The sequence below is a fragment of the Anopheles coluzzii genome, chromosome 2 (genome assembly GCF_943734685.1).
Source record: "Anopheles coluzzii chromosome 2, AcolN3, whole genome shotgun sequence".
Lineage (NCBI taxonomy): Eukaryota > Metazoa > Arthropoda > Insecta > Diptera > Culicidae > Anopheles > Anopheles coluzzii.
This window is the reverse complement of record NC_064670.1, coordinates 46,835,674-46,856,532: the sequence shown is the minus strand read 5'-3', so window position 1 is coordinate 46,856,532 and position 20,859 is coordinate 46,835,674. Positions and strand designations below refer to the sequence as shown.

At 46.7% G+C, this 20,859-nt stretch overlaps 5 protein-coding genes across 7 annotated transcripts in view; all 5 read right to left on the bottom strand.

The window, feature by feature from the left end:
- The window catches only part of LOC120952582 (RNA helicase aquarius), a 40,063-nt gene extending 38,468 nt beyond the window's left edge, over positions 1-1,595 (bottom strand). Inside the window, exons 1-2 of the mRNA XM_040371979.2 lie at positions 1,356-1,595; positions 465-1,283 (exon numbers count right to left, since the gene is read on the bottom strand). Of these exons, the coding sequence (XP_040227913.2) occupies positions 465-1,283; positions 1,356-1,448 (912 nt within the window). The 5' untranslated portion in view covers positions 1,449-1,595. The remainder of the gene's footprint in view (positions 1-464; positions 1,284-1,355) is intronic.
- A 179-nt stretch (positions 1,596-1,774) lies between these two features.
- Positions 1,775-4,991, bottom strand: LOC120949873 (cysteine protease ATG4D). The gene is made up of 4 exons (XM_040367447.2): positions 3,424-4,991; positions 3,031-3,360; positions 2,769-2,965; positions 1,775-2,684 (listed from the first exon to the last, which is right to left on the bottom strand). Exons 1-4 carry the CDS (start codon positions 4,442-4,444, stop codon positions 2,412-2,414), a joined length of 1,821 nt encoding a protein of 606 aa, XP_040223381.2. The 5' UTR covers positions 4,445-4,991; the 3' UTR covers positions 1,775-2,411.
- LOC120949874 (uncharacterized) lies at positions 4,955-7,055 on the bottom strand. The gene is made up of 3 exons (XM_040367448.2): positions 5,943-7,055; positions 5,766-5,876; positions 4,955-5,705 (listed from the first exon to the last, which is right to left on the bottom strand). The coding sequence occupies exons 1-3, from the start codon at positions 6,900-6,902 to the stop codon at positions 5,322-5,324; spliced, it is 1,455 nt and encodes a 484-aa protein (XP_040223382.2). The 5' UTR covers positions 6,903-7,055; the 3' UTR covers positions 4,955-5,321.
- Positions 7,056-9,660: 2,605 nt separating this feature from the next.
- Positions 9,661-13,104, bottom strand: LOC120961108 (ionotropic receptor 40a). The gene is made up of 5 exons (XM_040384774.2): positions 13,078-13,104; positions 11,432-12,124; positions 10,594-11,362; positions 10,024-10,519; positions 9,661-9,946 (listed from the first exon to the last, which is right to left on the bottom strand). The coding sequence occupies exons 1-5, from the start codon at positions 13,102-13,104 to the stop codon at positions 9,661-9,663; spliced, it is 2,271 nt and encodes a 756-aa protein (XP_040240708.2).
- Positions 12,654-17,598, bottom strand: LOC120949537 (alpha-mannosidase 2). Of its 3 annotated transcripts, none has more exons than XM_040366904.2 (5): positions 17,406-17,598; positions 16,922-17,081; positions 14,766-16,846; positions 13,604-14,690; positions 12,654-13,513 (listed from the first exon to the last, which is right to left on the bottom strand). In XM_040366904.2, exons 2-5 carry the CDS (start codon positions 17,024-17,026, stop codon positions 13,367-13,369), a joined length of 3,420 nt encoding a protein of 1,139 aa, XP_040222838.2. In that variant the 5' UTR covers positions 17,027-17,081; positions 17,406-17,598; the 3' UTR covers positions 12,654-13,366. The 3 variants fall into 3 exon arrangements, with proteins under 3 accessions (XP_040222838.2, XP_040222837.2, XP_040222836.2); XM_040366903.2 differs by having other exon boundaries at positions 16,922-17,103; positions 17,440-17,598; XM_040366902.2 differs by having other exon boundaries at positions 17,440-17,598.
- Positions 17,599-20,859: the final 3,261 nt, after the last annotated feature.

The following is a 20,859-nucleotide window of genomic DNA, read 5'->3' as shown; positions in this document are numbered from 1 at the left end:
GTTTAAATATTTAAGCAAAAACTCTGTTCACGCTGGGATCAAACACAAAATCATTTTTAAAGCATTCATAGCAAAAAAAATGTCCCACCTAAACCCAGTCCAGTTTATGAGCGGTTCAACAAAATTTGCTGCATCGCATGAACTGCCTCCAAGAACGACGGCCAACATTGTTAACATAAACAACATTGTTTATCTTTTGGTATATTTTTTACAAAAAGAAACTTTCCGAACCGATCCGGAGGCATGCACATTTTTTACACCAACAAATCAAGGGGTTTGGTGTTTTGCTTTTTCTCTCATACATAAAAAATAACCAAAGGCGCAGAATCTCAAGAAAGGGCTATGATTCTTGCATACGAATGCCCAGCTAGCTCAACATTCGATAAACAAATCATGCAATGTTATTGCTTATTTTCCAAACAAAATGAACCCTTCTTCGTCTCCAATCAAGAAAAGTGACTCACCTGAGCAAACAGATTTCCTTCCTCACGGCGGACCAACGAGGACAGCGAACACCGCACGACGACGTGACAGTCGTCCATGACGGTGTTGAAAAATCGTCTCGTCGGCAGCAGCGCTTCCAGGTCGATCAGAAACTCTACAAACCTCTCACAGTAACGCACCGTTTCGTCACACACTGGCCCAGCTTCCGGAATGGTATCGAGAATGCGTATAAACTTGATCATGAGGCTTTGCAAAAAGTGTCGCTCCCAGCTGAGCTTCTCCTTCTGCTCCGAATCTTCGCGTTTCTGTAGCTTCTTCCAGAACTTGCGCCACTGCGGTATCTGGGTCAGTTCCTGTTCGCGCCTTTTCGGCTGCAGACAGGACCACATGGCGAGCGAAACGAGCCGCTTTGCCTGGTCGCGGCAGATTTCCACCTCCATGCTGTTGAAGCAATGGTTCAAAAACACGAGCAATGCCGTCTGCTCACGCATAACCGCCGGCGTTACGGGGCGGTCTTCGATGCACGCCTCCAGCACGCGCTGGAAGAATTTCGCAAACAGCCCACTGCTCTTTTCAAACACTTTCCACACTTCCACCTTTTCGCGAAACTTTTCATTCACCATCGCCACTATCGACATCAGATGAGCACGAGTCGCACGTTCACCGTCAAAGTTAGGCCACAGGTAGTTCTCCAGATACTGGCTGAACTCCAGCATCATGATCCGGCGCAGTGAATGACGCGAATCGCATATTTCCTTCCGGTAGATGTCTTCGATTATTTGCGAATTAAATGCTTCGTGAGCGTTTGCTGTATCTGGCGCCCAGAACCGATTGGCAAGCTAGAAACATATAGAAACAGCGAGTCACAAAAATTGCTATCCAAAAACCCGACCAAGATGTTGTTTACTTACGAAGGTTATTTCGTCCGCGTTTATTTGCGAAATGGTAATCGCACCCTTGAGGACAGGTTTTTCTTGGGCTTGATTATCATCTAGCGGTGCCATCGTGACCAGTGTGCGAAGCAATAGACGAAGTAAAACTGTAGCAAAACCACACTAATTAATGTACCGGCCGGCTGAAATAAAAACGAAACACTGCACGCCGCGTCCTAAAACACTGTATCAAAACAAACTGCGCTCAGGACGGCTGTTCGCTGTTTGACAGCAGGTTAAAAAGTGTTCGCACTTTCCGGTAGGTGGCGCTACTAAAAAGCAATTAAATTCTTTCTCGGAAAGTAACGTGGATGACATTGCTTCACAAGTTCAAATTTGAATACCGTTTTTATTTTACAATTCAACAATCATTTGTGCAACAGAAAAATATGTTCCTCTATACGATGACCTTTTCTATTTATTGTATACGAAATAATACGTTAAATCTACACGGTTCAATAGCTTGGTAACACATTTTCATGCAATAAGTACGGCCATAAAACACAGTTGAAGCATTTTTCTAAATTTAACCAAGGTAGTACCGGGAGTACGATGCGCGGCAAAATAATTTTGTTGCAGAAATAAATAAGAATCTTCCAATACTAAATTATTAATATTAACATACTTATGGTACAGTTAGTTTTCCTCTTTACAGTACGTACAGCATTGTACCAGTCTGCAGGCTAGGTATAGTCGTCGTTGAATAACGCGCCCACTTGTCTTAAGCGGTATAATCACAATATAAGTACATTTTTCCACGATACTCCATTACCTGTCTTGGCTAGGCATGTAATGTGCATGACGGTTTCTTTGATTTCTCTATCGAAACATGACCATCGCCGGCGGATAGGCTTTTGATCATACCAGATTTTCACGATGGCTTCACACAAACACACACAATCGTACAGGGTGGAATGTTGCCACTTAGAACAGGCAGGGTGAACTATGGAGGTCGTTAACTGCTACACTGCTGGCCACATATCCGATCGACCGACCGACGTGTCTTGGCTGTATGAATGCGAAAGAAAGGTGTGGTTATAGAATGACGAATTCTATTGCCTCATCCTCATCCTCTTCATCGTCCTCATCGTTGCCACCGGCTGCCTGTTGAGGTATCGCCGTCGGTGGTGATCGATAAGCCGTCGGATGTGGGTATTGGTGTTGTTGCCCGGGCAAGTCGGCCCGTTGTTCGCTGCTCTTCCCACGGCAGAACACAAACATCGGATAGCTAACAGAACCGGTGGACGATCCGGACGATGGGTTTGCGTATCCGGCATCTTGGTTGCCCGGCTGAACCGGTATTAAGAACTGAAGAAATATCAATACGAGTCGATATTAGAATCAATTCAATCATGTAAAAAGCACTAAAAAATTTAAGAATCTTAAACGCACTGGTTTGACACTATCGATGAATTTGTAGAAATCCTTCTTGGTTTCGCAGTAAAACCCAATGCAACAGCTGGGATCCATTTTGCTGAGCTTCATCTTACGGGGCGATTTGCAGTGAAACGAAGCGACTGGAAAGTTGTCCTGGTTCACATCAACCATATCCTGGCAGTAGTGCGGATCGAGATGTATGAGTTTGTCCTCTGCAAAAGAAATACGCATATAAACTGAAATGCACATGTGTGCTCAGCGGATAGAGTGGCCTTACCCTGATAGCCGACAAAGTAAAGTGAGTGCTTTGGCCTTCCGCCTATGATGCCGATGCAATAGTCCAAACTGAGCATCGCCTTAAGGCATTCGTTATAGATGGGATTCAGCTTGTCCGTCCCGAGACGCAGCGGTACTAGCAAGATCAGCGACTTCCAATGAGCAGATTGGACGTCCTCATCGCCTTCTGCGCATAAAGTTGCTCCTGATCGTTCGGTGTGGGCTGTACTGGCGGAACTGTTCGTGCCTCCGGGCGCACCTTTCCTCTGCCATGGTGCTCCTGCCGGTGTTGCCGGTACAGTGCACTCGTCAAGAATGTCTTGTATGTAAACTGGAAGAGAAATTAAACACATCAACACAACCGAATACTGCACGCCGCCCGTTCCACACCTACCAGCACAATCCTGGGCAACGTACACGTTGATCCCGTCCAGATCGGTTATTTCCTGCGCTGCCAGGCGTACCGCCTGCCGTAACAGGTGTGCCACTGCTCCGGGTCCGTACCAATCGCCGGGCTTTTTACCCGACTCCTTCCCCAGCGCCACCAACGTATGGATGGAGAACGGGCTCGTCTTTGAGGAGGTGTCGCCGAACCAGCGGATCACTTTCCGATGTATGCTCTCCTCGTACGCGGTAAACATCGACACGTCCCAGCGCCAGCTGCGACCAAGAAAATGTGCGACCAGGCCCTGGGCAAGCAGCATCTGCCCGCTGCGTATCATGCATCCCCAGCCACAGTCGGAGGTGTAGTTGGAATCGTCCATCGTTTGAAACTCGCGCCGGTACGTCATCCAGATGCGCGAGATAAAGTCTCGCCGGAACGCATCGATTCCTTCCTCCTCGACGATCGCTTCCGGACTGCTGTCCTCGATCGCATCCGTGCCCGTTTCCTCCGGCGGCGAGTTGGACGGTTCGGCGAAGTAAATGTTCTGCAGCACCATCAGCTGCCCGTCGGGGCCCGATGTGCCGAGCTCTACCGAACTTTCCATCGACGTTACGGGCGTTACCTTCTGGTGGTAGCATCGGCCAAGCAGCCACAGCGGTTGCTCCTTGGAGAAGTTTGTCTTCATTTTATAGCTCCAGCCGAACTTCATGTTGTTCCACATCGTCAGCAGCTTCGACTCGACCTTACCCTTGAACTCCTCGCCCGGACCACCGGTGGCGGTGGAGTGGTTTGCGGCGGGTCCCCCTCGCATGGGACTGCACGAGGCCGACACCGATTCGTGGCGGTGTGCATGGGGTGGTAGCGATATCTTCCTACCAGGCGTTTTCGTCCCATCGCTGCCGCGATCCGCGCGCTCCTGCGGGCGATGGTCGCAGGAACGTGAGTCACCTTCGGAAACGCTGCGGAAGTGCTGCGGTGTAATGGACAGCTTGTTGAATCCGGTCCGGCTTAACAGCACGTCGTAATTCATCGCTTTTCTCGCTCGACCTGTCTCTATCGCGGGTACGTTGGGTGAGGATTGCAAATTCTGGCTACTACTTCCCCGGACGCTTTAGCACACGCACGCAAGGCACTCGGGGCAGTGTGGGAGAAGAAATCACCGTGGGGGTTTTCACGCAACCTTGCCCCCCGCTGTCTCACAATTGCTGCTGCGCGAGAGTAAGATAGCGAACTCGTCAGCACGTTCCTTCCGCAGTTCGACACAATTGCTCTCTAATCAGGTGACGGAATGCAAACAAATGACCATGAAATTACCATTGGCAAACTCCCCAACGTTGAACTGCTCCTGAAGCACCCACACGCCGTGCCCACCACTTCACAAAACGGGGAAATCAGATAGATTTGCGCCAAATGCCACTGTTCGGCCGATGGAACCGTTTTTCCTACATTTGCTGCACACTGTACGCACGAGGAACTACGCGTTACGCATTTCCTTTTCGATTGCCTGGTTTGCTAGTGAACGATAAAGAAAACAGAAAAGTACAAGAACGGAAAATAGTCTGTTGTTTTCACTTCTTTATTTGCACTGTTGACACTTACCACCAATTCACGCTGAACGTCATAGCAACACAGGGTGGTTCTGTACATTTTTGGTATTGTATCCAACAGGATTTGGCTTAGATTGAGATGAATTTTTCAAATTAGATTTTTTACAATTACAATTACAACAATTAATACCATTTTTCTTTTCTTTTTTGACTGAATCAGTATTAAAAATCACCGATCAAAATTTTCAGTAAAAACTACCATATTGCACACACCTGAAAGCACGTTGCTTTTTTTTAAATAAAACAAATATTAGTCTATATTATCCCAAAACTAAGCGTTCCGGTCGGTTTGTCCAGTCATTAGCTAGTTTCATCCAACAAAACGCGCTCTATAAGTTTTACCACATCCGGTTTGCAACAAACGTTTACCATTTTCCGTAATCTAGCTATTCGCTCCAGTTCATCAACAGTTAGTTCGTCGCTGATTTTATCCCTATAAGAAGGGTCGTTTCGAGCGCGATTGCGATTAATAAGGTTGTTGAAATCACATCGATCCAGCAGCTCAACCGGTTTAATAAATGGCTTGCATTCGTCAACCAATTGGCCAAAGGCTTCGACAGGCAGGTATTCGCAAGGATAACGCTTCAAATTTGAAGACTGGCGTTTGTTGTTTCTCCTTTGGTTGAGCAGATAGTTTAAGATTTGATACGATTCACTCACGCTTTCCTCTGTTGTTGGTAAATCCTAAAGGTAATAGAGTAAAATAAGTCTCCTGTTGTGTTTAATAACTACACCTGCATTTACCTCATTGGGATTGATGAGACGGCTGGTCACCCTTTCCGGGACATCACTGCACAAATCCTGAAGCAACAGTTTCGTTATGCATTCCGAGATTAGAGAATCCACATCAGTCTCCTGCAAGTGGTAAGGAATTCAAATTAAACTGAATAGTACGTACGTTTCCCCCGACCCGACCCTTACCAAACCCAGCCAGGTGTTGAAGTTGAGGGCAGGTTCGAGCGTTTCCACATAGTGCCACCATTTCGGCGGCACAATCAGTGCCATCCCGGGCTCCAGCACCACATGGTACACCTTGTCCTCCACCGCAGTAAACGGGCCGTAAGAGGCAGGACTGTAGAAGTTTTCCTCACAGTACACGCTGGACTCCTCGAAGGGCACGCGCACCGGCGTTAACTTTGCGTCCGGTGGCAGCAGAATCCAGGACTTACGGCCAAACACCTGCACCACTACGTTACAGCCGTACGTGTCGTAGTGGCAGGGTGTGTGGGCTTGTGCCGATCCAATCCAGAAGGTAACATCCTGCTCGACCTCTGGAAAACCAAAACACGCAAAATTGATTCCTCTGCGGCACGGTTCTGGCAGCAGTGCGATGTTGCGATAGCTGAACGAATTCCAGCGCGTATCAGTGGGTGTGCAAATGTCGCGCATCTTCATCTTCACCTTCGTTCGCTCCCACTCCCACTGCGGGTGGTTACCGCCTTTCAATGGACAGCCCTCGAACGGGGCGCAATCTGGATGCGCCAGGTCGAAAGCTTCACACCACTCGGCGAAGGATTGCCGAAAGCAGGCCCAATCGGGATCTGCATTGGTCACCACATACGGGTGGCGTGCGTTCAGAATGATGTGTTTCAACTTTGCAGGATCCATAATGCTGTTGGTTTTGCACTTTTTGGGGACGAAACAATTAAGGAACACTCGAGCCGAAGTATGGACACATTGGGCCTCATCGCGAACGAAAGTCGATAACGGAGTGGATAATTTAGCCGATCGGTTAGCAAAATTCCAATTGTTATCCAATTGCGTTTTCTCAATCAGAATCTTCGCTAACCGATCGGTTTGGCAGTGGAGTGGAATGGTGTTTGCCGCCATAGCAACGTGGTTAAAAAGTCGAGCAGTGGAATATGCAGTTGAAAACTTCATATAAAAAAAAGCATTTCAGTCGGATAGCCATATCTACTGCTCCACCCCAGTTGATATAACAGTGGAAAACTAAATAATATTAAAAAGCATGTTTAACAGCTCGCAAAAAAGGATGTTTTATCGCTGTTTGAGTTATTTAAGATGTTTTATCACTCGATTTAGCTAAAATATGATTTTTTAGAAAATATAAATTTACCTGTTTTTTAAAATAATTAATCAAAACACATAAATTTAGGTTTATAACAGGTATCTAGTTTTTATAGTTCAAGCTAAGAAATAAGAAACCAAAAAAATCCTTTTCTGCTAATCCTTCTCTTTTATCCAACCTTATGTTATGGCCTTATGGCATGTTAGAATCGGTTCCGACACGTAAATGCAACGAGATTGGGAAGACCAGTATTATCACTAGGTACAAGAAATTATAAGCAACTCATATCCGTTGGAGCAGCGAGTTCCGGTCAGAATCGTTTGCGTTGTTTTGCACCTATCGAAGGTGTTGTGCCTACTTGTACCTTCCGGACCATCCCCAAAAACTCAGGGTCGCTTATGGAAGGGTACAGCCCTGGAGTGTTCGGATTGACACACACATCGCTATGTTCCACGCCTCGTGACAAACATGTCACCCAATGAATTTTTTTGTTAATCCATTTAAACGAATATGTACACTTGAATAGCTTCTCTTCTGAATCACATGGTTTACAATTTCAACGTTGTTATTTTATTTTTATCAATTCTGACGCAATCATCATCGTATGTATGATAGCACACTCATTGTCGTATCAAGCTCGCGAGGCTTCAGTGAACAGGCCATGTTAAACGCATGAAAATGAAAGAACCAGGTGTTGTGCGGGGGTGGGAGGGGGTTATTTCATAACTTGGCTTTGAATCAAATACACTTTAATTTTTTTCTTGGGGGAGTGGGGGGTATTGGTCGGAATCCCTCATATATGGGCCCCTGTAGTCTTTAAGTCTCTTCGTCCATGGAGCCTCTATCGTTCATGGAGGTCCACGATGAGACTACTGTACACACCATATATGCAGGACTTTATATCCACGGAGCCTCCTGCGGCCAATCAGTCCGATTACGGTTAAATCCGCAATTGCGGAGAGGGCGTAGTAAGTTTTAATTTAAGTGGCCAGATGACTTGGAGGCTTCAGTCATTAAGGCCAGGGTAATGGACTGGCGAGGGCGAGAGACCGTGAGCGGTTTCGGACACTCCTTATTGCACGGAATAAGTGTACCACGTTGTTTCAATATATTTTTGCACGAGGGCGTAAAATACGGACGTTCACGGATCCAACGTTCGCGGTGGCTGGAGTTGATGGACGCACATGGTATATGGCACAGGACAAGCGTCAGTGAAGGTGGCAAGCTCAGAAAGGATTCAAACCTCGTCCTCCAGTTCATACGATTTTGTTTCAACTAGACTTGTTCAGCCAACAACCCGTTTTACACTTTACCCGGATTGTTTGAATAGGCCTACAGTCAGTACTGTCTAAGGCCACTTCTGGTGTGGATTCTTCACTAGATGGTCCGTAAATAAGCTAAATTTACTATTTTATTCATTCCGCAAAACAACACCTCTAAATGTAAACAAAAGTGTGATTGACAGATAGGCAAAATCAATGGCTACTCGAATCGGAAAGAGTTATCCACAGGTGGAGAAATTATCCACCGGTGGAGAAAATTATCCACCGGTGGAAAATAAATTCCACCGGTGGATTCGAGCAAATTAACCGATCGGATAAATTTTATCGACTTTCGTTCGCGATGAGGCCCATTGTTTACGTCGTGAAAATTGAGATAAACAAACATTTCAGCTGTCGGCAAGCGAAAGAAGAAGAAAAAGGGCATGACAGAACGAACCGTTTGCTGTCAGATGGTTGGAGACCAAAATTTTCACTTTGACGACGCACTGCGAAGAATTGTAGTAGCCTACTAGTGAAAAAATATGGAAAATATTGTCAAAACGCTCATAAACAAGACTAAAAACAAGGAAAAGCCCCCATCCAAAATGAAACACAAGTTTCGCGTTCGACAGTACTCTACCGTTCAAACGGTAGTCGAGTTGGAATCAAATCTCGAAACCACCGGCATAACAACGGAGAGCAGCGTCGAGCCAGCCAAACAGCCATCAGCGACCGTGCCGCAGCCCAGCGTTGAAAGCACAGCGACGACACTGGCGGTTATCACCAAAACTCTCACAAGCCACTTGGAAAATGAACGTAAAAAATCGGCAGCAGAAGCCGAACGCTGCTTCCAGCAGTACCGGGACCAGCTGGACCAACTGGAGGAAGAAGTGTCCACAAATCCAGCGAGCAAACAGTTCCGTGAAGTGGAGCTTGCTATCCAGGCGCGTCGGAAAGAGATGGCCGAAATTATGCAGGCCACATTACAAACGCAGGAAAGATTGGTCAGCATGCAGCGGGAGTTTCTACGGGAGCTCGACGAATTGTAATAGCTGCTGAAACTGTTCGCAATAGTTGAACGAATAAAATGAAATCTATTTACCACTTAGAAAGTACACAATGTTGCTTCAGTTGCGACAAATAAACCCAGTATTGACTATTTAGCAAATCAGCTACTTTGCGTTTTAAATGATCCTCCTCGGCCCAGTTTTCCAACTACCCGGTTCAAATGTCTCCAGCCCTGCCGCAGGGTGTCTCCACAACGGTTGATCATTCTCATGTGCCGCTCGATGAAAAGACAAATCCCTGCAAGTTGCGCAAACCGGATCGCTCTTTAACAATAAATTCTTCAAATCGCGATGGTGTAACACTTACCGCCCAGCAGGTGGCCACAGGCCAGTACCAGAAATGCACCCTGCAGCATGCGCAAATTCATTGGCTGCAGTTTATCGTTCGAGTCCGTCTTGCGCTTACCGCTTCCGGTACCGTCCGTGTCACATTCGGAGTTGGTAGATTTTACAGTGCGCACCGTCTCTTCCGCGTGCGACACGCCGCCTTTCTGGCGCCCGAACATCTGCTCATACTCGGCGATGGTGATTTTCTCCACGATCCCAGCCTCGAACAGGCGCATGATGCTGGAATATATAAGGTATATAAGGGAATATAAAAATTAAGACCATTTCTACGAGGGGAATCACCACCGGACACGTACACCTCGTTCAAACTGTCCAAAAACGGGCATCCAATCTGGACGGCCACGGCCGAATAGCGGGTGTACAGCTTCTCGCTCAGCTGAAACCGATTGGCCCCGTACCGTTTGGTGTTGAAGTAGAGCGTTTCGCGTCCACCGAACACGGCATACTTTGGATCGGCCTGCAGCACCCGAATGCCTTCCTCGACGGATTTGACCAGGAAGGAATCGTTGACCGACCGCTGCCGTGTCAGCCGATACAGCCGCTGCAGCACGCCGGTCGAGTTAACGAGCGCGGCATGGAATGCGCTCTGCCGCTCGACCAGCAGCTGATATCCTTCCCGATTCATGCGATTCTCCAGCCGGCCGAGTGTGTTTATTGGACTTTCGCGTGCCGGGCGAGCCAATTGGGAGGTCAACTGGGCAGAGTACACATCGCCAAGCACGTAGGTAGCGCACAGCCAAAGCAAGATGGAGAAAAACCGTGCCAGATGACCATCGAATGGAATATTTGCCGCTAAAACAAGGTAAAGATTACAAGAATTGTGTCCCTGCACCCAAACTGGCTCGTGGATGGCAGCAGTTCCTTACATTGTCTTAGATACACGTTGATCGTGTACCAAATGCATCGATCCAGACTGGGGTAGTCCTGTCCGCGAGATTGATGATGGTTGTTGATCAAGCTGGTCCGCTCCGCTCTGAAGCGTGTGTAGCTCATCTCCTCGATGTAGCGCAAATTGTAGAACGCTGGTTTGCGCAGGCGGCTTCTCGTAGGCCGCCAGCGAGCATTCCGGTCGTGCACACGCTGCGCAGACCTCCATCGGTAGGGCGTGGAAATGATAATGTACAGGATGGGGCCGGAAATCAGAATCGTTATGATGACCGGTGGCCAAACCGTAATCTGAAACGGGCGCACCAGGGCTAGTGCTTCGTTCAGCTTGCGCGGTGCGTGTGTCACGAAGGCGGCCGAGTCGGCCAGTGTGAAGAAGGAAAATTCGACCGCTTTCATCCGTTCCCAGGTCACTGCCACGTCGCCAAGGTACAGCTCCACCTCGCGACGCTGCAGCATGCCTAGCGCTCCCGAAAAGCTAGCGTTGTCCTCGGAGCCAAGCGCTATGCCCTGAATCTTTTCCGGCGGCTCCACGTACTGGAAGGTAAAGTTCATCCGCTCGGCAATCAGCTGCATCAGATTGTGGTCCCGGCCACCTTTCACCGTGAAATAGGTATCGTCACTTTCCACCGTCACGTTCTTGTCCAGCTCCAGCTCGAAACCCCCGGCTGCATCGCTGCTGGAGCTGTTCTGGTTGTCGCCCACGCTGGCACTGCCATTTCCGTAGACAATGAAATGCCACGGAGGTTTCTAAAAGCGTGTAATGAAATGAAAGTCAGCACAACCTTACCCAGCCACCAGACAATGGAAAATACGCACATGTATCACCGGGATGGTAAATATGCGGCCTTGAAAGTTTTTGTACACTTCCGTCGGTGATGGAAGCAGCGGAACCCGCTTGAACGTCATATCGTTGCCATCGAACCAGTTAACGCTCAGCATGTCCCCGCGATTATTCGGTTTGGCCTGGTTGTAAAATATCCGAAAGATGTTGCGGCGTGGATTGGTGATAATGGCCACCCGGAACGGTTCCATCAGCAGGTTAGGATTCAAGGTGGCCGGAAGCTGGGCGGCACCCCAGTAAAAGATGAACAGGCTTAGCCGGTGGGCCAACCGCCTGTCGGTAATGTCCTGCAGCATGTCCTCCGGGTGGCAGAAGATGAGCGAAGTGATTTCGAGCGATTTTTTAAGATTTTCCTCAATCAAGCTGAAGTACGCTTCCAGATCGTAGTAGACACAGGTCGGGATGTTATGGTGGTGGATCATCACCGTCAGCTTATCCAGACGGTCGATTTTCGTCTCATTTTGCACCAGAATTACGAGCGATTTCGGTGCCAGCAGGTTCACCATTTCGGATATGCCTCTAATCATGCCGGACTGGTTGGACCGTTCGTACAGAGCGATGAGATTTCTTTGCGTTGGAAATGCTGTGAAGAAAGCGATTTCGAAATTTAAAAAGTAATGCTTCGGATGCCAGGTGAGTGCCGTACAAGGAGTGCTTACCACCCCATACTAAAGCGACCCTCAGTAGCACCAGAGCTAGGGTATACTTGCTATTGCTGCCGCCACCCATGTTGAAACGACTCTGTAAACATGCCGGTAGTCTGCATGAACTTTTATAATGCACATTTCCAGATGTGCGATGAAGGAATTCGTTTAAGAACCATGAATTATTAACCACCGACGTGCCAAGAAAATAGCTTACAATATCCACATGTCCATCAATCAGTCGAGCGCGTGTGGTTTGCAATTATTATCACGCTTATGAAACGAATCATTTTCTATTCGTCCTACTTTTCAGTTCAGTCGCAAAGCTAAGAAGAAAAGGCGTTTCATGGAGCAAGGTATGTTGGAAAGAAATTCCTATTTGAAAGCTTCGATCCTTATTGGATCAATTGTTATTGGAAATACAAATTACATAAAAACGAGATAAAATCGGTAAGTAAAACAACATATTAGCTAAACGATTTTCTCATATCTTCTTTGGTAAAGTTTTTTTTAGTTAAACTAATCCGAACCCAGTTTTACACCGTGCCGTAGGTATGATTGTAGTGTGTACAGGTTTATTTAATTATCTACAGTGCACGCGTGTGTATTCATAGTACTTCGAATGAATATAGTCCGATGAAGGGAAATCGTAGTCATCTTTAAGTTGTTACGACGCCTTCCGGTCAGGACCGATACAAGTGTAAAATAAGCAGAAAGTTCCACCATACTTATTTGTTAAACTCACGCCCTACAACACATTATCTATATGATATACATATACCGCACACTCACACAATCACACACACACAAACACACTCGCAAAACTATCCGGTTTTATAAAACAAACGGAAAAACAAACACATGAAAAATACGTGTTTTCCTTTGTTCGTTGAAAAATACGTGTTTTTCTTTGTTCATTAAAGATCCCATGATCCCCCTCCTCTAACAACTAGAATTGAAAACCTTGTGAACTTTACATAAATAAGGGAAAGCAGGTGCGTCATTCTCCAACGAAAAAAAAAACATCATTGTTGTACAAGAGTTGCTGGGAAGCGGGGGCACAAAAAAAAATATAAGGAATCATAATCGGTGAGGAGATCGAGAGCAGTATCCACCCTGGGTATACACGTACTCCATTACTTATGCGTACTCGATCGAGCGTAGCTCTTTGCTATTGCACGATTAGGTTAAGCGCCTATCAACCTTAATTAACCTGAATAACCTTAAGAGGCTAAGTGTTGCACATTTAGCGCACGGAGAAGGGATTTATCGCTTCACTATGTACGCTTTGGCATCCATCGGACAGAGGCTAATATCATCCGATGGCACCAATTCCAGCGGCTTCAGCAGCGTCAACCGTGCCGAGTAAATATCATGTTCATCGTCCAGATTAAGTAGTTTCTTAATGTTTAGCTGTTGAGAGAAAGAGAGAGAGATAGAGAGAACAAAATTAAGTACAATAAATTAAGGTATTGCGGCGGAAAGTGAAACGTGACTCTGTACCATTCCTTCCATGTTTGCCTCCGAGCCACAGTCTTCGAAATTGGTCCGATGTACAATCAATCCTACGGGCGATGCACCGGACGTCCGGCCAAAGTGTACGTGCGACAGCTGTCGGATGGCAACCACCTCCAACCCTTGTTCCAGTGGTTCGTGGCGCGAGCCAAAACCTTCCATTTGCACTCCCGTCCAATCGTTTTCGTTGTAGATTAGCTTGTCCAGCGGATGCAGCAGGCTTTGCAGCTGTGCGTGGGCAGGAAGCGTCAGGAAACCGGTCGGATAGTCCGGGTCCGGTTTGGTGCAGGATTCGCGCGACTCTAGCACCAACCGAAACAGGTGCAGCACTGGCAGGTTGTCCTGTACGCCCTGGCCCAGCCCACGATCGTCATCACGCGTCAACCGACGATCTTGCATGATTTCCATCTCGCCCGAGCTCAGGGACGAACCGCCGAGCGGCTGGCCGCCAAGCAGCGTGAGACGATAATTGTCGTCCTCGATGAACATCGTGGACGGCACGGGGTAGTAGTTCGCCTGTATCGGTAGCTTCTGGAAGCGCTTGCGCTTAATGATTTGCATACCGTTCAGATCGGTGTAGAACGTGGCGCCGCTGTTAATGTTGGTCTGCAAGCGCATCACTATTTCCGTATTATCCCGCTGTCCTATGTCGACCAGGTTTCGGATCTCAACGCTATCGTCGCGAAGAATCGTTTGATGCACGGCAAACGGCAAACCGGCGGTAATGCTCGTCTCGAGCGGTCCCTTCATGACCAGCACGATCGGCTGGTCGTACGTCATCAGCGTCGCATTACCGGCTGGGTGGAACAGGTACGCACCGCTCTTGCCCGAGCTGAGCTGCATACCGTAGCGATAGAACTCCAAATGAACCGGCACCGTCGCCTGATTGTTTTCGATCGTGAGCGATTTTAGCAAACCCTTCGAGGTAAAGGCGGCACTTGTTGAACCGCCCTCTTCAAAGCGCAGCGACATTTCTGTGGGAGAGGCGTGATCGATATCTTCCGGGTAACCTGCCGCCAGATTCACCGTGAACGGGGATTTCGAAAGAATGATCACCTTCGTATACGTAACGCCGCTGGTAATAAATAAGAAAATACAGACACGGATCAGTACAGCACGATTAACTACTACCTCACCAAGTAATACTTACAGCGATTCTTCCGCACTATTCTTGGAGTTGATCGTGTACACACTCAATCCCAAGGGTGGAACATTGGCCCGGAAGAGCAGCCTGTACTTGGTGTTGGACGGCTGTGGTTGACTGATACTGTCCGGGCGCGTATGCCACGACCAGACGGGTGCAATCTGGCTCGGCACCGTGCCGCCATTCCCGTCCAAAACCGTCACAAACGGGCTGGCTACGTAGAACTCGACCACCTCCGACCGCGTGTACGGCAGGGAGTTGTGCAACACCACCTGCTTGCTCGGCAGCTCCTCCCCAAGTATGATGGTGGGTCGCACATTGTCTGATCCGTTCACCGTACGGGAGTCATCGATCGACAGGTACATAAAGGCCGGATCCGGCTGATAGACGGAGGGCTTCGTTAGCAGCCGATACACGGACTGCTGCATAACAAACTTGCAGTCCTCGATCGCCCGGGACATGCGCTTCGCGTAGTCCTCCATCACGTGATCCTTCGCAGTGCCGGTTATGCCATCGTGATGCTGAAACAGCGACAGCTGTCGCCGTGCATACTCCAACCGTTCCGCAAGCGGCTTCCAATCGCTGTCCGGCTCCCAGACGTTCCAAGCGTGCAGCATCTCCGCGGACCGGATGTAGTGCAGCAAAATGCGATCCTGGCGCTTGTGATACGGGCGCGACGTAAAGTAACCGCTCCAGTAATCCTGATTCACGTCGGCGTACGTGAAGAAATCGCCCGTTAGCGAGGGGAATTGCTCCATTCCGCTCGCTCCGCTGGTAGACCGCACAGCATCGAAATAGTCCTGCAGCGTGGCAAACTTGGCCTCCACGTTCAGCGACGGTTCGTTGTTGATGTAGTTAAACAGCTGCTCGAAGTTCACGCGCTGCGCCTCCCATTCGCTGCTGGTGGTGTACCGGAAGTCATCGCCGAGCGGTATCAGCACGTTTCTCGTGCGATACAGTACCGACTTTTTGCGCCACTGGTCGACTATCATTTCCGCCCGTTCGGCCACATTTTGATCGGTGATGGGCTTCGGCGGAACGTTCCAGGGGCAGCTAAGACCCATGCTTGGGAGCCGCTTGAAATCGAACTGGCAGCATATCTTCGGATCGGGACCGCACGTGTGCGGCACATCGTACGAATAGAACGGCATCATGTGCGTAAACAGATCGGTGTCGCCCCGCGTATCCCACAGCTGGCGCCAACGGAACTCGAGCTGCTTTTTGAGCGCTAAATTCTTCTTCACAATGTAGTGCGTGCGCTGGATGAGCAGATTCTCAAACCCGGACTGCTTCAGTATGTACGGCATGGTGGCGGACTGGCCGAACGGATCGATCGACCAGCTCGACACCGGCGTCACGTTCAGGCGCGTTTGAAGCCACGTCTGACCCTCGGTAAGCTGCAGCAGCATCGAGTACCAGTGGGAATTTGCCTCGTCCGGCATTACCCAGCCGCCGGTTACGAACTCCAGCTGGCGCTTCTTCACCAACCGCTTCACGATGTCCTTCTGCTCCGCTGCCAGCTTATCGTACCACTGCGCGAAGTAGCTTATTTCGGCCCAAATGAACCGCATACCCGCATTCTCGTCCAGGTGCCGTAGCATGTTCGCGAAAATGTTTTTCGTCGAGCGCTCGTAATACTCGTCGAACGTTTGTATCCAGCCGGGATCGTTGTGGCTATGCGGCACGACAAACACGTGCAGCTTGTGGTGGCTATTCCACTCGCTCGGGTGATACTTTATCGGCCATCCCTGCTTCCAAACACCACCGTCAATGTTCTCGAACGACACCTGCTCGTACAGGTTCAGCATTTGCACGTCCGGCTGGGGAATGATGTCCGTACGCAGTGCGCACGTTCCGGCACCACCCCCGTTAGCGTTGATGACCGATTCCTTCATCATCTCCCGATCTCCGAGCAGTGGTGCTTTATCGAGGATTTTGCTGTCCGCATACGCATCATCTCCGCCGTCCACTGCGCCACGGATCGTGTCAATTTGCTTCCTTATGTCGCCGAACTCTTGACGGTGTTTGCTCAACCCATTTTCTAGCTGCTTTATTTTATTTTCCAGATACGATATATCCTGCACACGCTGAAAGTAGAGGCAGAGTAGAGAAAAGTCGGTGTAGGAACAAATATACACATATTTTACGCAGCTCATACTTACAGCCCGCTCGGGAACGGAATAATTAAGCACAACGTAAAGGATCAGAAATACGAACAGCGTTACACCGCATAAAATAAAAGCGAATTTCCGTCGTATCCGAACCATGCTGGCACGTCATCAACACCACACCGTTGCCAGTCAGTCCACCGGTATCGGGTTCCTACGGAAATCAACAAGAACGACTAAGTAAAATTAGAAACGCGTCTTATCAGCGGACAGGTTGGAGCGTCAGGCGGCCGCGCACTCAGGAAGGAGCCCAATTTTCTAGACCCGTTTTTAAACAAACTGCTGGCGTGCTAGTGATAATGCTTGTGCCAGCAGCGATAACAAAATGCAAGTCGTTTCAATTGTTTGCAATGTTCTGCCCATCGCTATATTTGGCTGAACCGGCGACTTGTTTGTATCCCATTAGCACTGCCGTCTATATTCCCGTGCGTTCAAGAGCAATCGTATTACTACAATACTTTAAATTACGATCACTAACTGTAAAAATACAACGTAGACGGAATATAACACACCTTATCCTCTGAAGAAAACAATTCGGCGAATTTGCAGGAATCTTCTTCTTCTTCTTCTATTTGGCGAGAGGGGATGTATCCTCCTATTATGTTGTTCAAACGCTTGTATGAAACAGCATATTCACAGGCTGACTCTCTCTTTTATGTTTCTATTTTTTGTTGTTTGTGGTTTGATAATTCTAATGACAGTCAGTGTGGCCAGATTATTTTGGCAGATTTCGGACAGTTCAATTAAAAAGCATGCGTTTGTATGGAAAAACTGGTTTTTGAAAAATTCACAAATTTTTTGTCATTTGATTTGTCATTTGATATTCGCTGAATTATTTAGATTGATTTGATTATTTGGCTGAGTTTTATAGTTCAATGATTAAAAAAATTCATACCCTAGATATATACCGGTATTTCTGGTCATTCTGCTTACAGGGCAAGGCGAGCTTTCTGAGGGCCATCCTTCAAAAACCCTCACTCGAAACGCCAAAAAAAAACCGGCACAAGTACTTAAAAACGACGTCGCCAGCGAGGGAAAATCGCACCTATTTGGAGGGTTTGGCGACGTCGTTTTTAAGTAGTTGTGACGGTGTTTGACCTTTCGAACAAGGGCTTTTGCGGGTGGCCGCCAAAAGCTCGCCTTGCCCTGCGGGCCAGTGTGGCCAGATTATTTTGGCAGATTTCGGCAGGAGCACTGTTGAGAACGCAACAATTTAAATTTAATCAATTATTTTAACCATCAATTTCCTTTTAAGCTTTAACTGCCAACGGCGAAATTCAAATTTAAATGATTTTCTTTGACGAGCAATTCTCGGAATCCACACATCTGAAATTTTCTGCTTATTATGAACATTAAATTTTAACGCATAAGATTTTGAATTTAAAACGCATGTGGCATTTTTCAAGTGCCAGGCAAACAAACGTGCATCAGCACGATAAGTAACAAATGAGGATAGCGATCCTTCCCAAGCGCCACAGATTAAGCTTAAACGACTGGAAAATCAAATATCCATAGAAAAAAAAACGAAAGCTCCATCCCAAGTGCCACAAATCCACTAAACGACCACTAAACGGCTTCTAAACGGCTCAAGTTCTCTACCTAAACGGAATATAGAAAGACTTCGTTTAGCAGACGGCAAACGACTCATGCATTCTAAAAATAGCGAAAAAGCTGGTGGCGCTCTCTGTTGGTGGGATACCCCAACCAGTTGAGCTTCATCGCTTGGAGGAGAGCTTTCTCATTTCCTCTGTACTGTTGTACGGTTTCGCATTGAAGTTATGCATCGCTAGAACTAGAACGACGATACGATTGTTTAAATACTAAACTCCAATGATAACCACCAGCACTGAAGCAAGTGAGATTTGAGTAAGAGTCGTTGGTGTTGATACCCACGTATCTGACCACACGACCATTCATATAGATTTTTGCTCGGAAAGTTAGAAGGTTATATAGGTCATGATAAGATGAAACTTGTCGAAACACATTGTAAGAAAAGGATGGCAATATAATGATGAGTTGTAATACGCCATCTATTGATCAAACCAATGAAGCTGTGGAGCTTTCATTTTTTTTCTATGGATATTCAATTTTCCAGTCCTTTAAGCTTAATCTGTGGCGCTTGGGATGGCTTCATTGGTTTGCTCAATAGATGGCATATTAAAACTCATCATTATATAGCTGTCCTTTTCTTGCAATGTGTTTCGACAAGTTTCATCTAATCATGACCTATATCCCAAGCGACACAGATTATGCTTAAACGACTGGAAAATCGAATATCCATAGAAAAAAACAAAAGCTCCATAGCTTCATTGATTTGCTCAATAGATGGCGTATTACAACTCATCATTATATTGGTGTCCTTTTCTTGCATTGTGTTTTGACAAGTTTCATCTTATCGACAAGCAGAATTTGATAACAAACCATTGTCGAAGCACATTGCAAAAAAAGGACACCAATGTAATGATGAGTTGTAATACGCCATCTATTGAGCAAAGCAGTGAAATTATGGAGCTTTCGTTTTTTCTATGGATATTCGATTTTCCAGTGATTTAAGCTTAATCTGTGGCGCTTGGCTACCCACGTATCTGATCACACGACCATTCATATAGATTTTTGCTCGGACAGTTAGAAGGCTATATAGTGTACACGCACACTGTCGCACACACTAAGCAGCGCAAGGCTTAGTGTGTGCCGAGCGCACAAGCAGAGTGTGTAACAGGCTACCGGTCGAGCAGGGCTCCCGGTAGGGCTCACGGTGCGGCCCGTGCGCGCGGCCCCATACATTGTATTGTGTTTTGTATTATTCAATAGTTTAATAAATGTGTAAATGTGCAAAACATAAAATGGGATGTTCTCTATCAGATCTCTTAATCTTGATTAATAAGAAATCGACCATTTTGTTTAAAATGGAATCCCAGACAAAATAATCAGATATTTTACCATGCTTGACAGGTAGAGCACTTCCTAGGTTGTAAGCCACTTCTTTCTGCTGATTTTTACCTACATCAGGATACATTACGAAATCATGATGAATTGTCATTCGCTACGAATGTACGCCGCGATTTTTGTACAGTATTAATCAATAAAACTAAAATAAAAAAACAAACGGAGAGGCAGGATCTTTGCATTGCTTTCCTTTCCAGGAATTAAGCTAACCAATCATCCTCATCTCAGTATTTGCGCAATATATGTTCTCAAAACAGGAAAAGTATTAGAGATGGAAAAATTACAAAATTTTGGGGTTTATTTGGCATTTTATTTGTTTATTTTTGTTTATTTTTTACTGCATTATCATCTTCATATTTGGTAAATTCGCGACATGATAAATGGAAAACAGAGTTTTTTTAAATGATTGAATAAATTACGAGTAAAAAGTAGCAGCGCATTCCTAAAAAATGTCTCACTCGACCGTATGGTACAGGTGATCCCTGAGATACGACTGTATTTGGAACCGAAAAAATGTCCCAAACCAAGGGGTAAGGCGAAATAGTCGTATGTCGAATATCAGTGAATATAAAGTTGATAACCGAAGTTGGAGAGTCAAAATCTTAGATATCGTGTATTTTAGTTAAAACAATGTTCGATGATGTATAGATTTACTCGAAATGCCTTTTACACGATATAGTATTTTGTTACAAATCTCACGAACGCTTATAATGCTTTACCAAAATCATATTTACCAATTTTGAGGATTATACGACAATATTGTAAGATTAATAATTATTCGTTCATTTGGTGCATATTTCACGCTTTACAAAGTTTTTGATAAAACTTTAAAACTCTCACATAAGCAACTTCCATTAAAATAATACCACAACACCATTGTACTTTCCAAGGCACGTGTCGAATAATAACAAAAGCTTCCAAAATCATTCAATCATCGGTAATGCAAGCAACGACACTCGCACCGGAAAATATGATAATATTCTTCA

What these genes read in the sequence shown, in the direction of transcription:
- LOC120949873 (XM_040367447.2), bottom strand. Translation starts at nt 4,444, where the DNA reads ATGAATTACGACGTGCTGTTAAGCCGGACCGGATTCAACAAGCTGTCC. An exon ending in CGTTGCCCAGGATTGTGCTG is followed by an intron (nt 3,361 to 3,423) that starts GTAGGTGTGGAA and finishes TTTCTCTTCCAG; the next exon opens with TTTACATACAAGACATTCTT. An exon ending in TCATCGATAGTGTCAAACCA is followed by an intron (nt 2,685 to 2,768) that starts GTGCGTTTAAGA and finishes ATATTTCTTCAG; the next exon opens with TTCTTAATACCGGTTCAGCC.
- LOC120949874 (XM_040367448.2), bottom strand. Translation starts at nt 6,902, where the DNA reads ATGAAGTTTTCAACTGCATATTCCACTGCTCGACTTTTTAACCACGTT. An exon ending in TCAACACCTGGCTGGGTTTG is followed by an intron (nt 5,877 to 5,942) that starts GTAAGGGTCGGG and finishes TACCACTTGCAG; the next exon opens with GAGACTGATGTGGATTCTCT. An exon ending in GTCTCATCAATCCCAATGAG is followed by an intron (nt 5,706 to 5,765) that starts GTAAATGCAGGT and finishes TATTACCTTTAG; the next exon opens with GATTTACCAACAACAGAGGA.
- LOC120961108 (XM_040384774.2), bottom strand. Translation starts at nt 13,104, where the DNA reads ATGACGCACCTGCTTTCCCTTATTTAT. An exon ending in ACCTGCTTTCCCTTATTTAT is followed by an intron (nt 12,125 to 13,077) that starts GTAAAGTTCACA and finishes GGGTCGCTTTAG; the next exon opens with TATGGGGTGGTAAGCACTCC. An exon ending in TTACCATCCCGGTGATACAT is followed by an intron (nt 11,363 to 11,431) that starts GTGCGTATTTTC and finishes ACACGCTTTTAG; the next exon opens with AAACCTCCGTGGCATTTCAT.
- LOC120949537 (XM_040366904.2), bottom strand. Translation starts at nt 17,026, where the DNA reads ATGGTTCGGATACGACGGAAATTCGCTTTTATTTTATGCGGTGTAACG. An exon ending in ATTCCGTTCCCGAGCGGGCT is followed by an intron (nt 16,847 to 16,921) that starts GTAAGTATGAGC and finishes CTCTACTTTCAG; the next exon opens with CGTGTGCAGGATATATCGTA. An exon ending in AGGCAAACATGGAAGGAATG is followed by an intron (nt 13,514 to 13,603) that starts GTACAGAGTCAC and finishes TTCTCTCAACAG; the next exon opens with CTAAACATTAAGAAACTACT.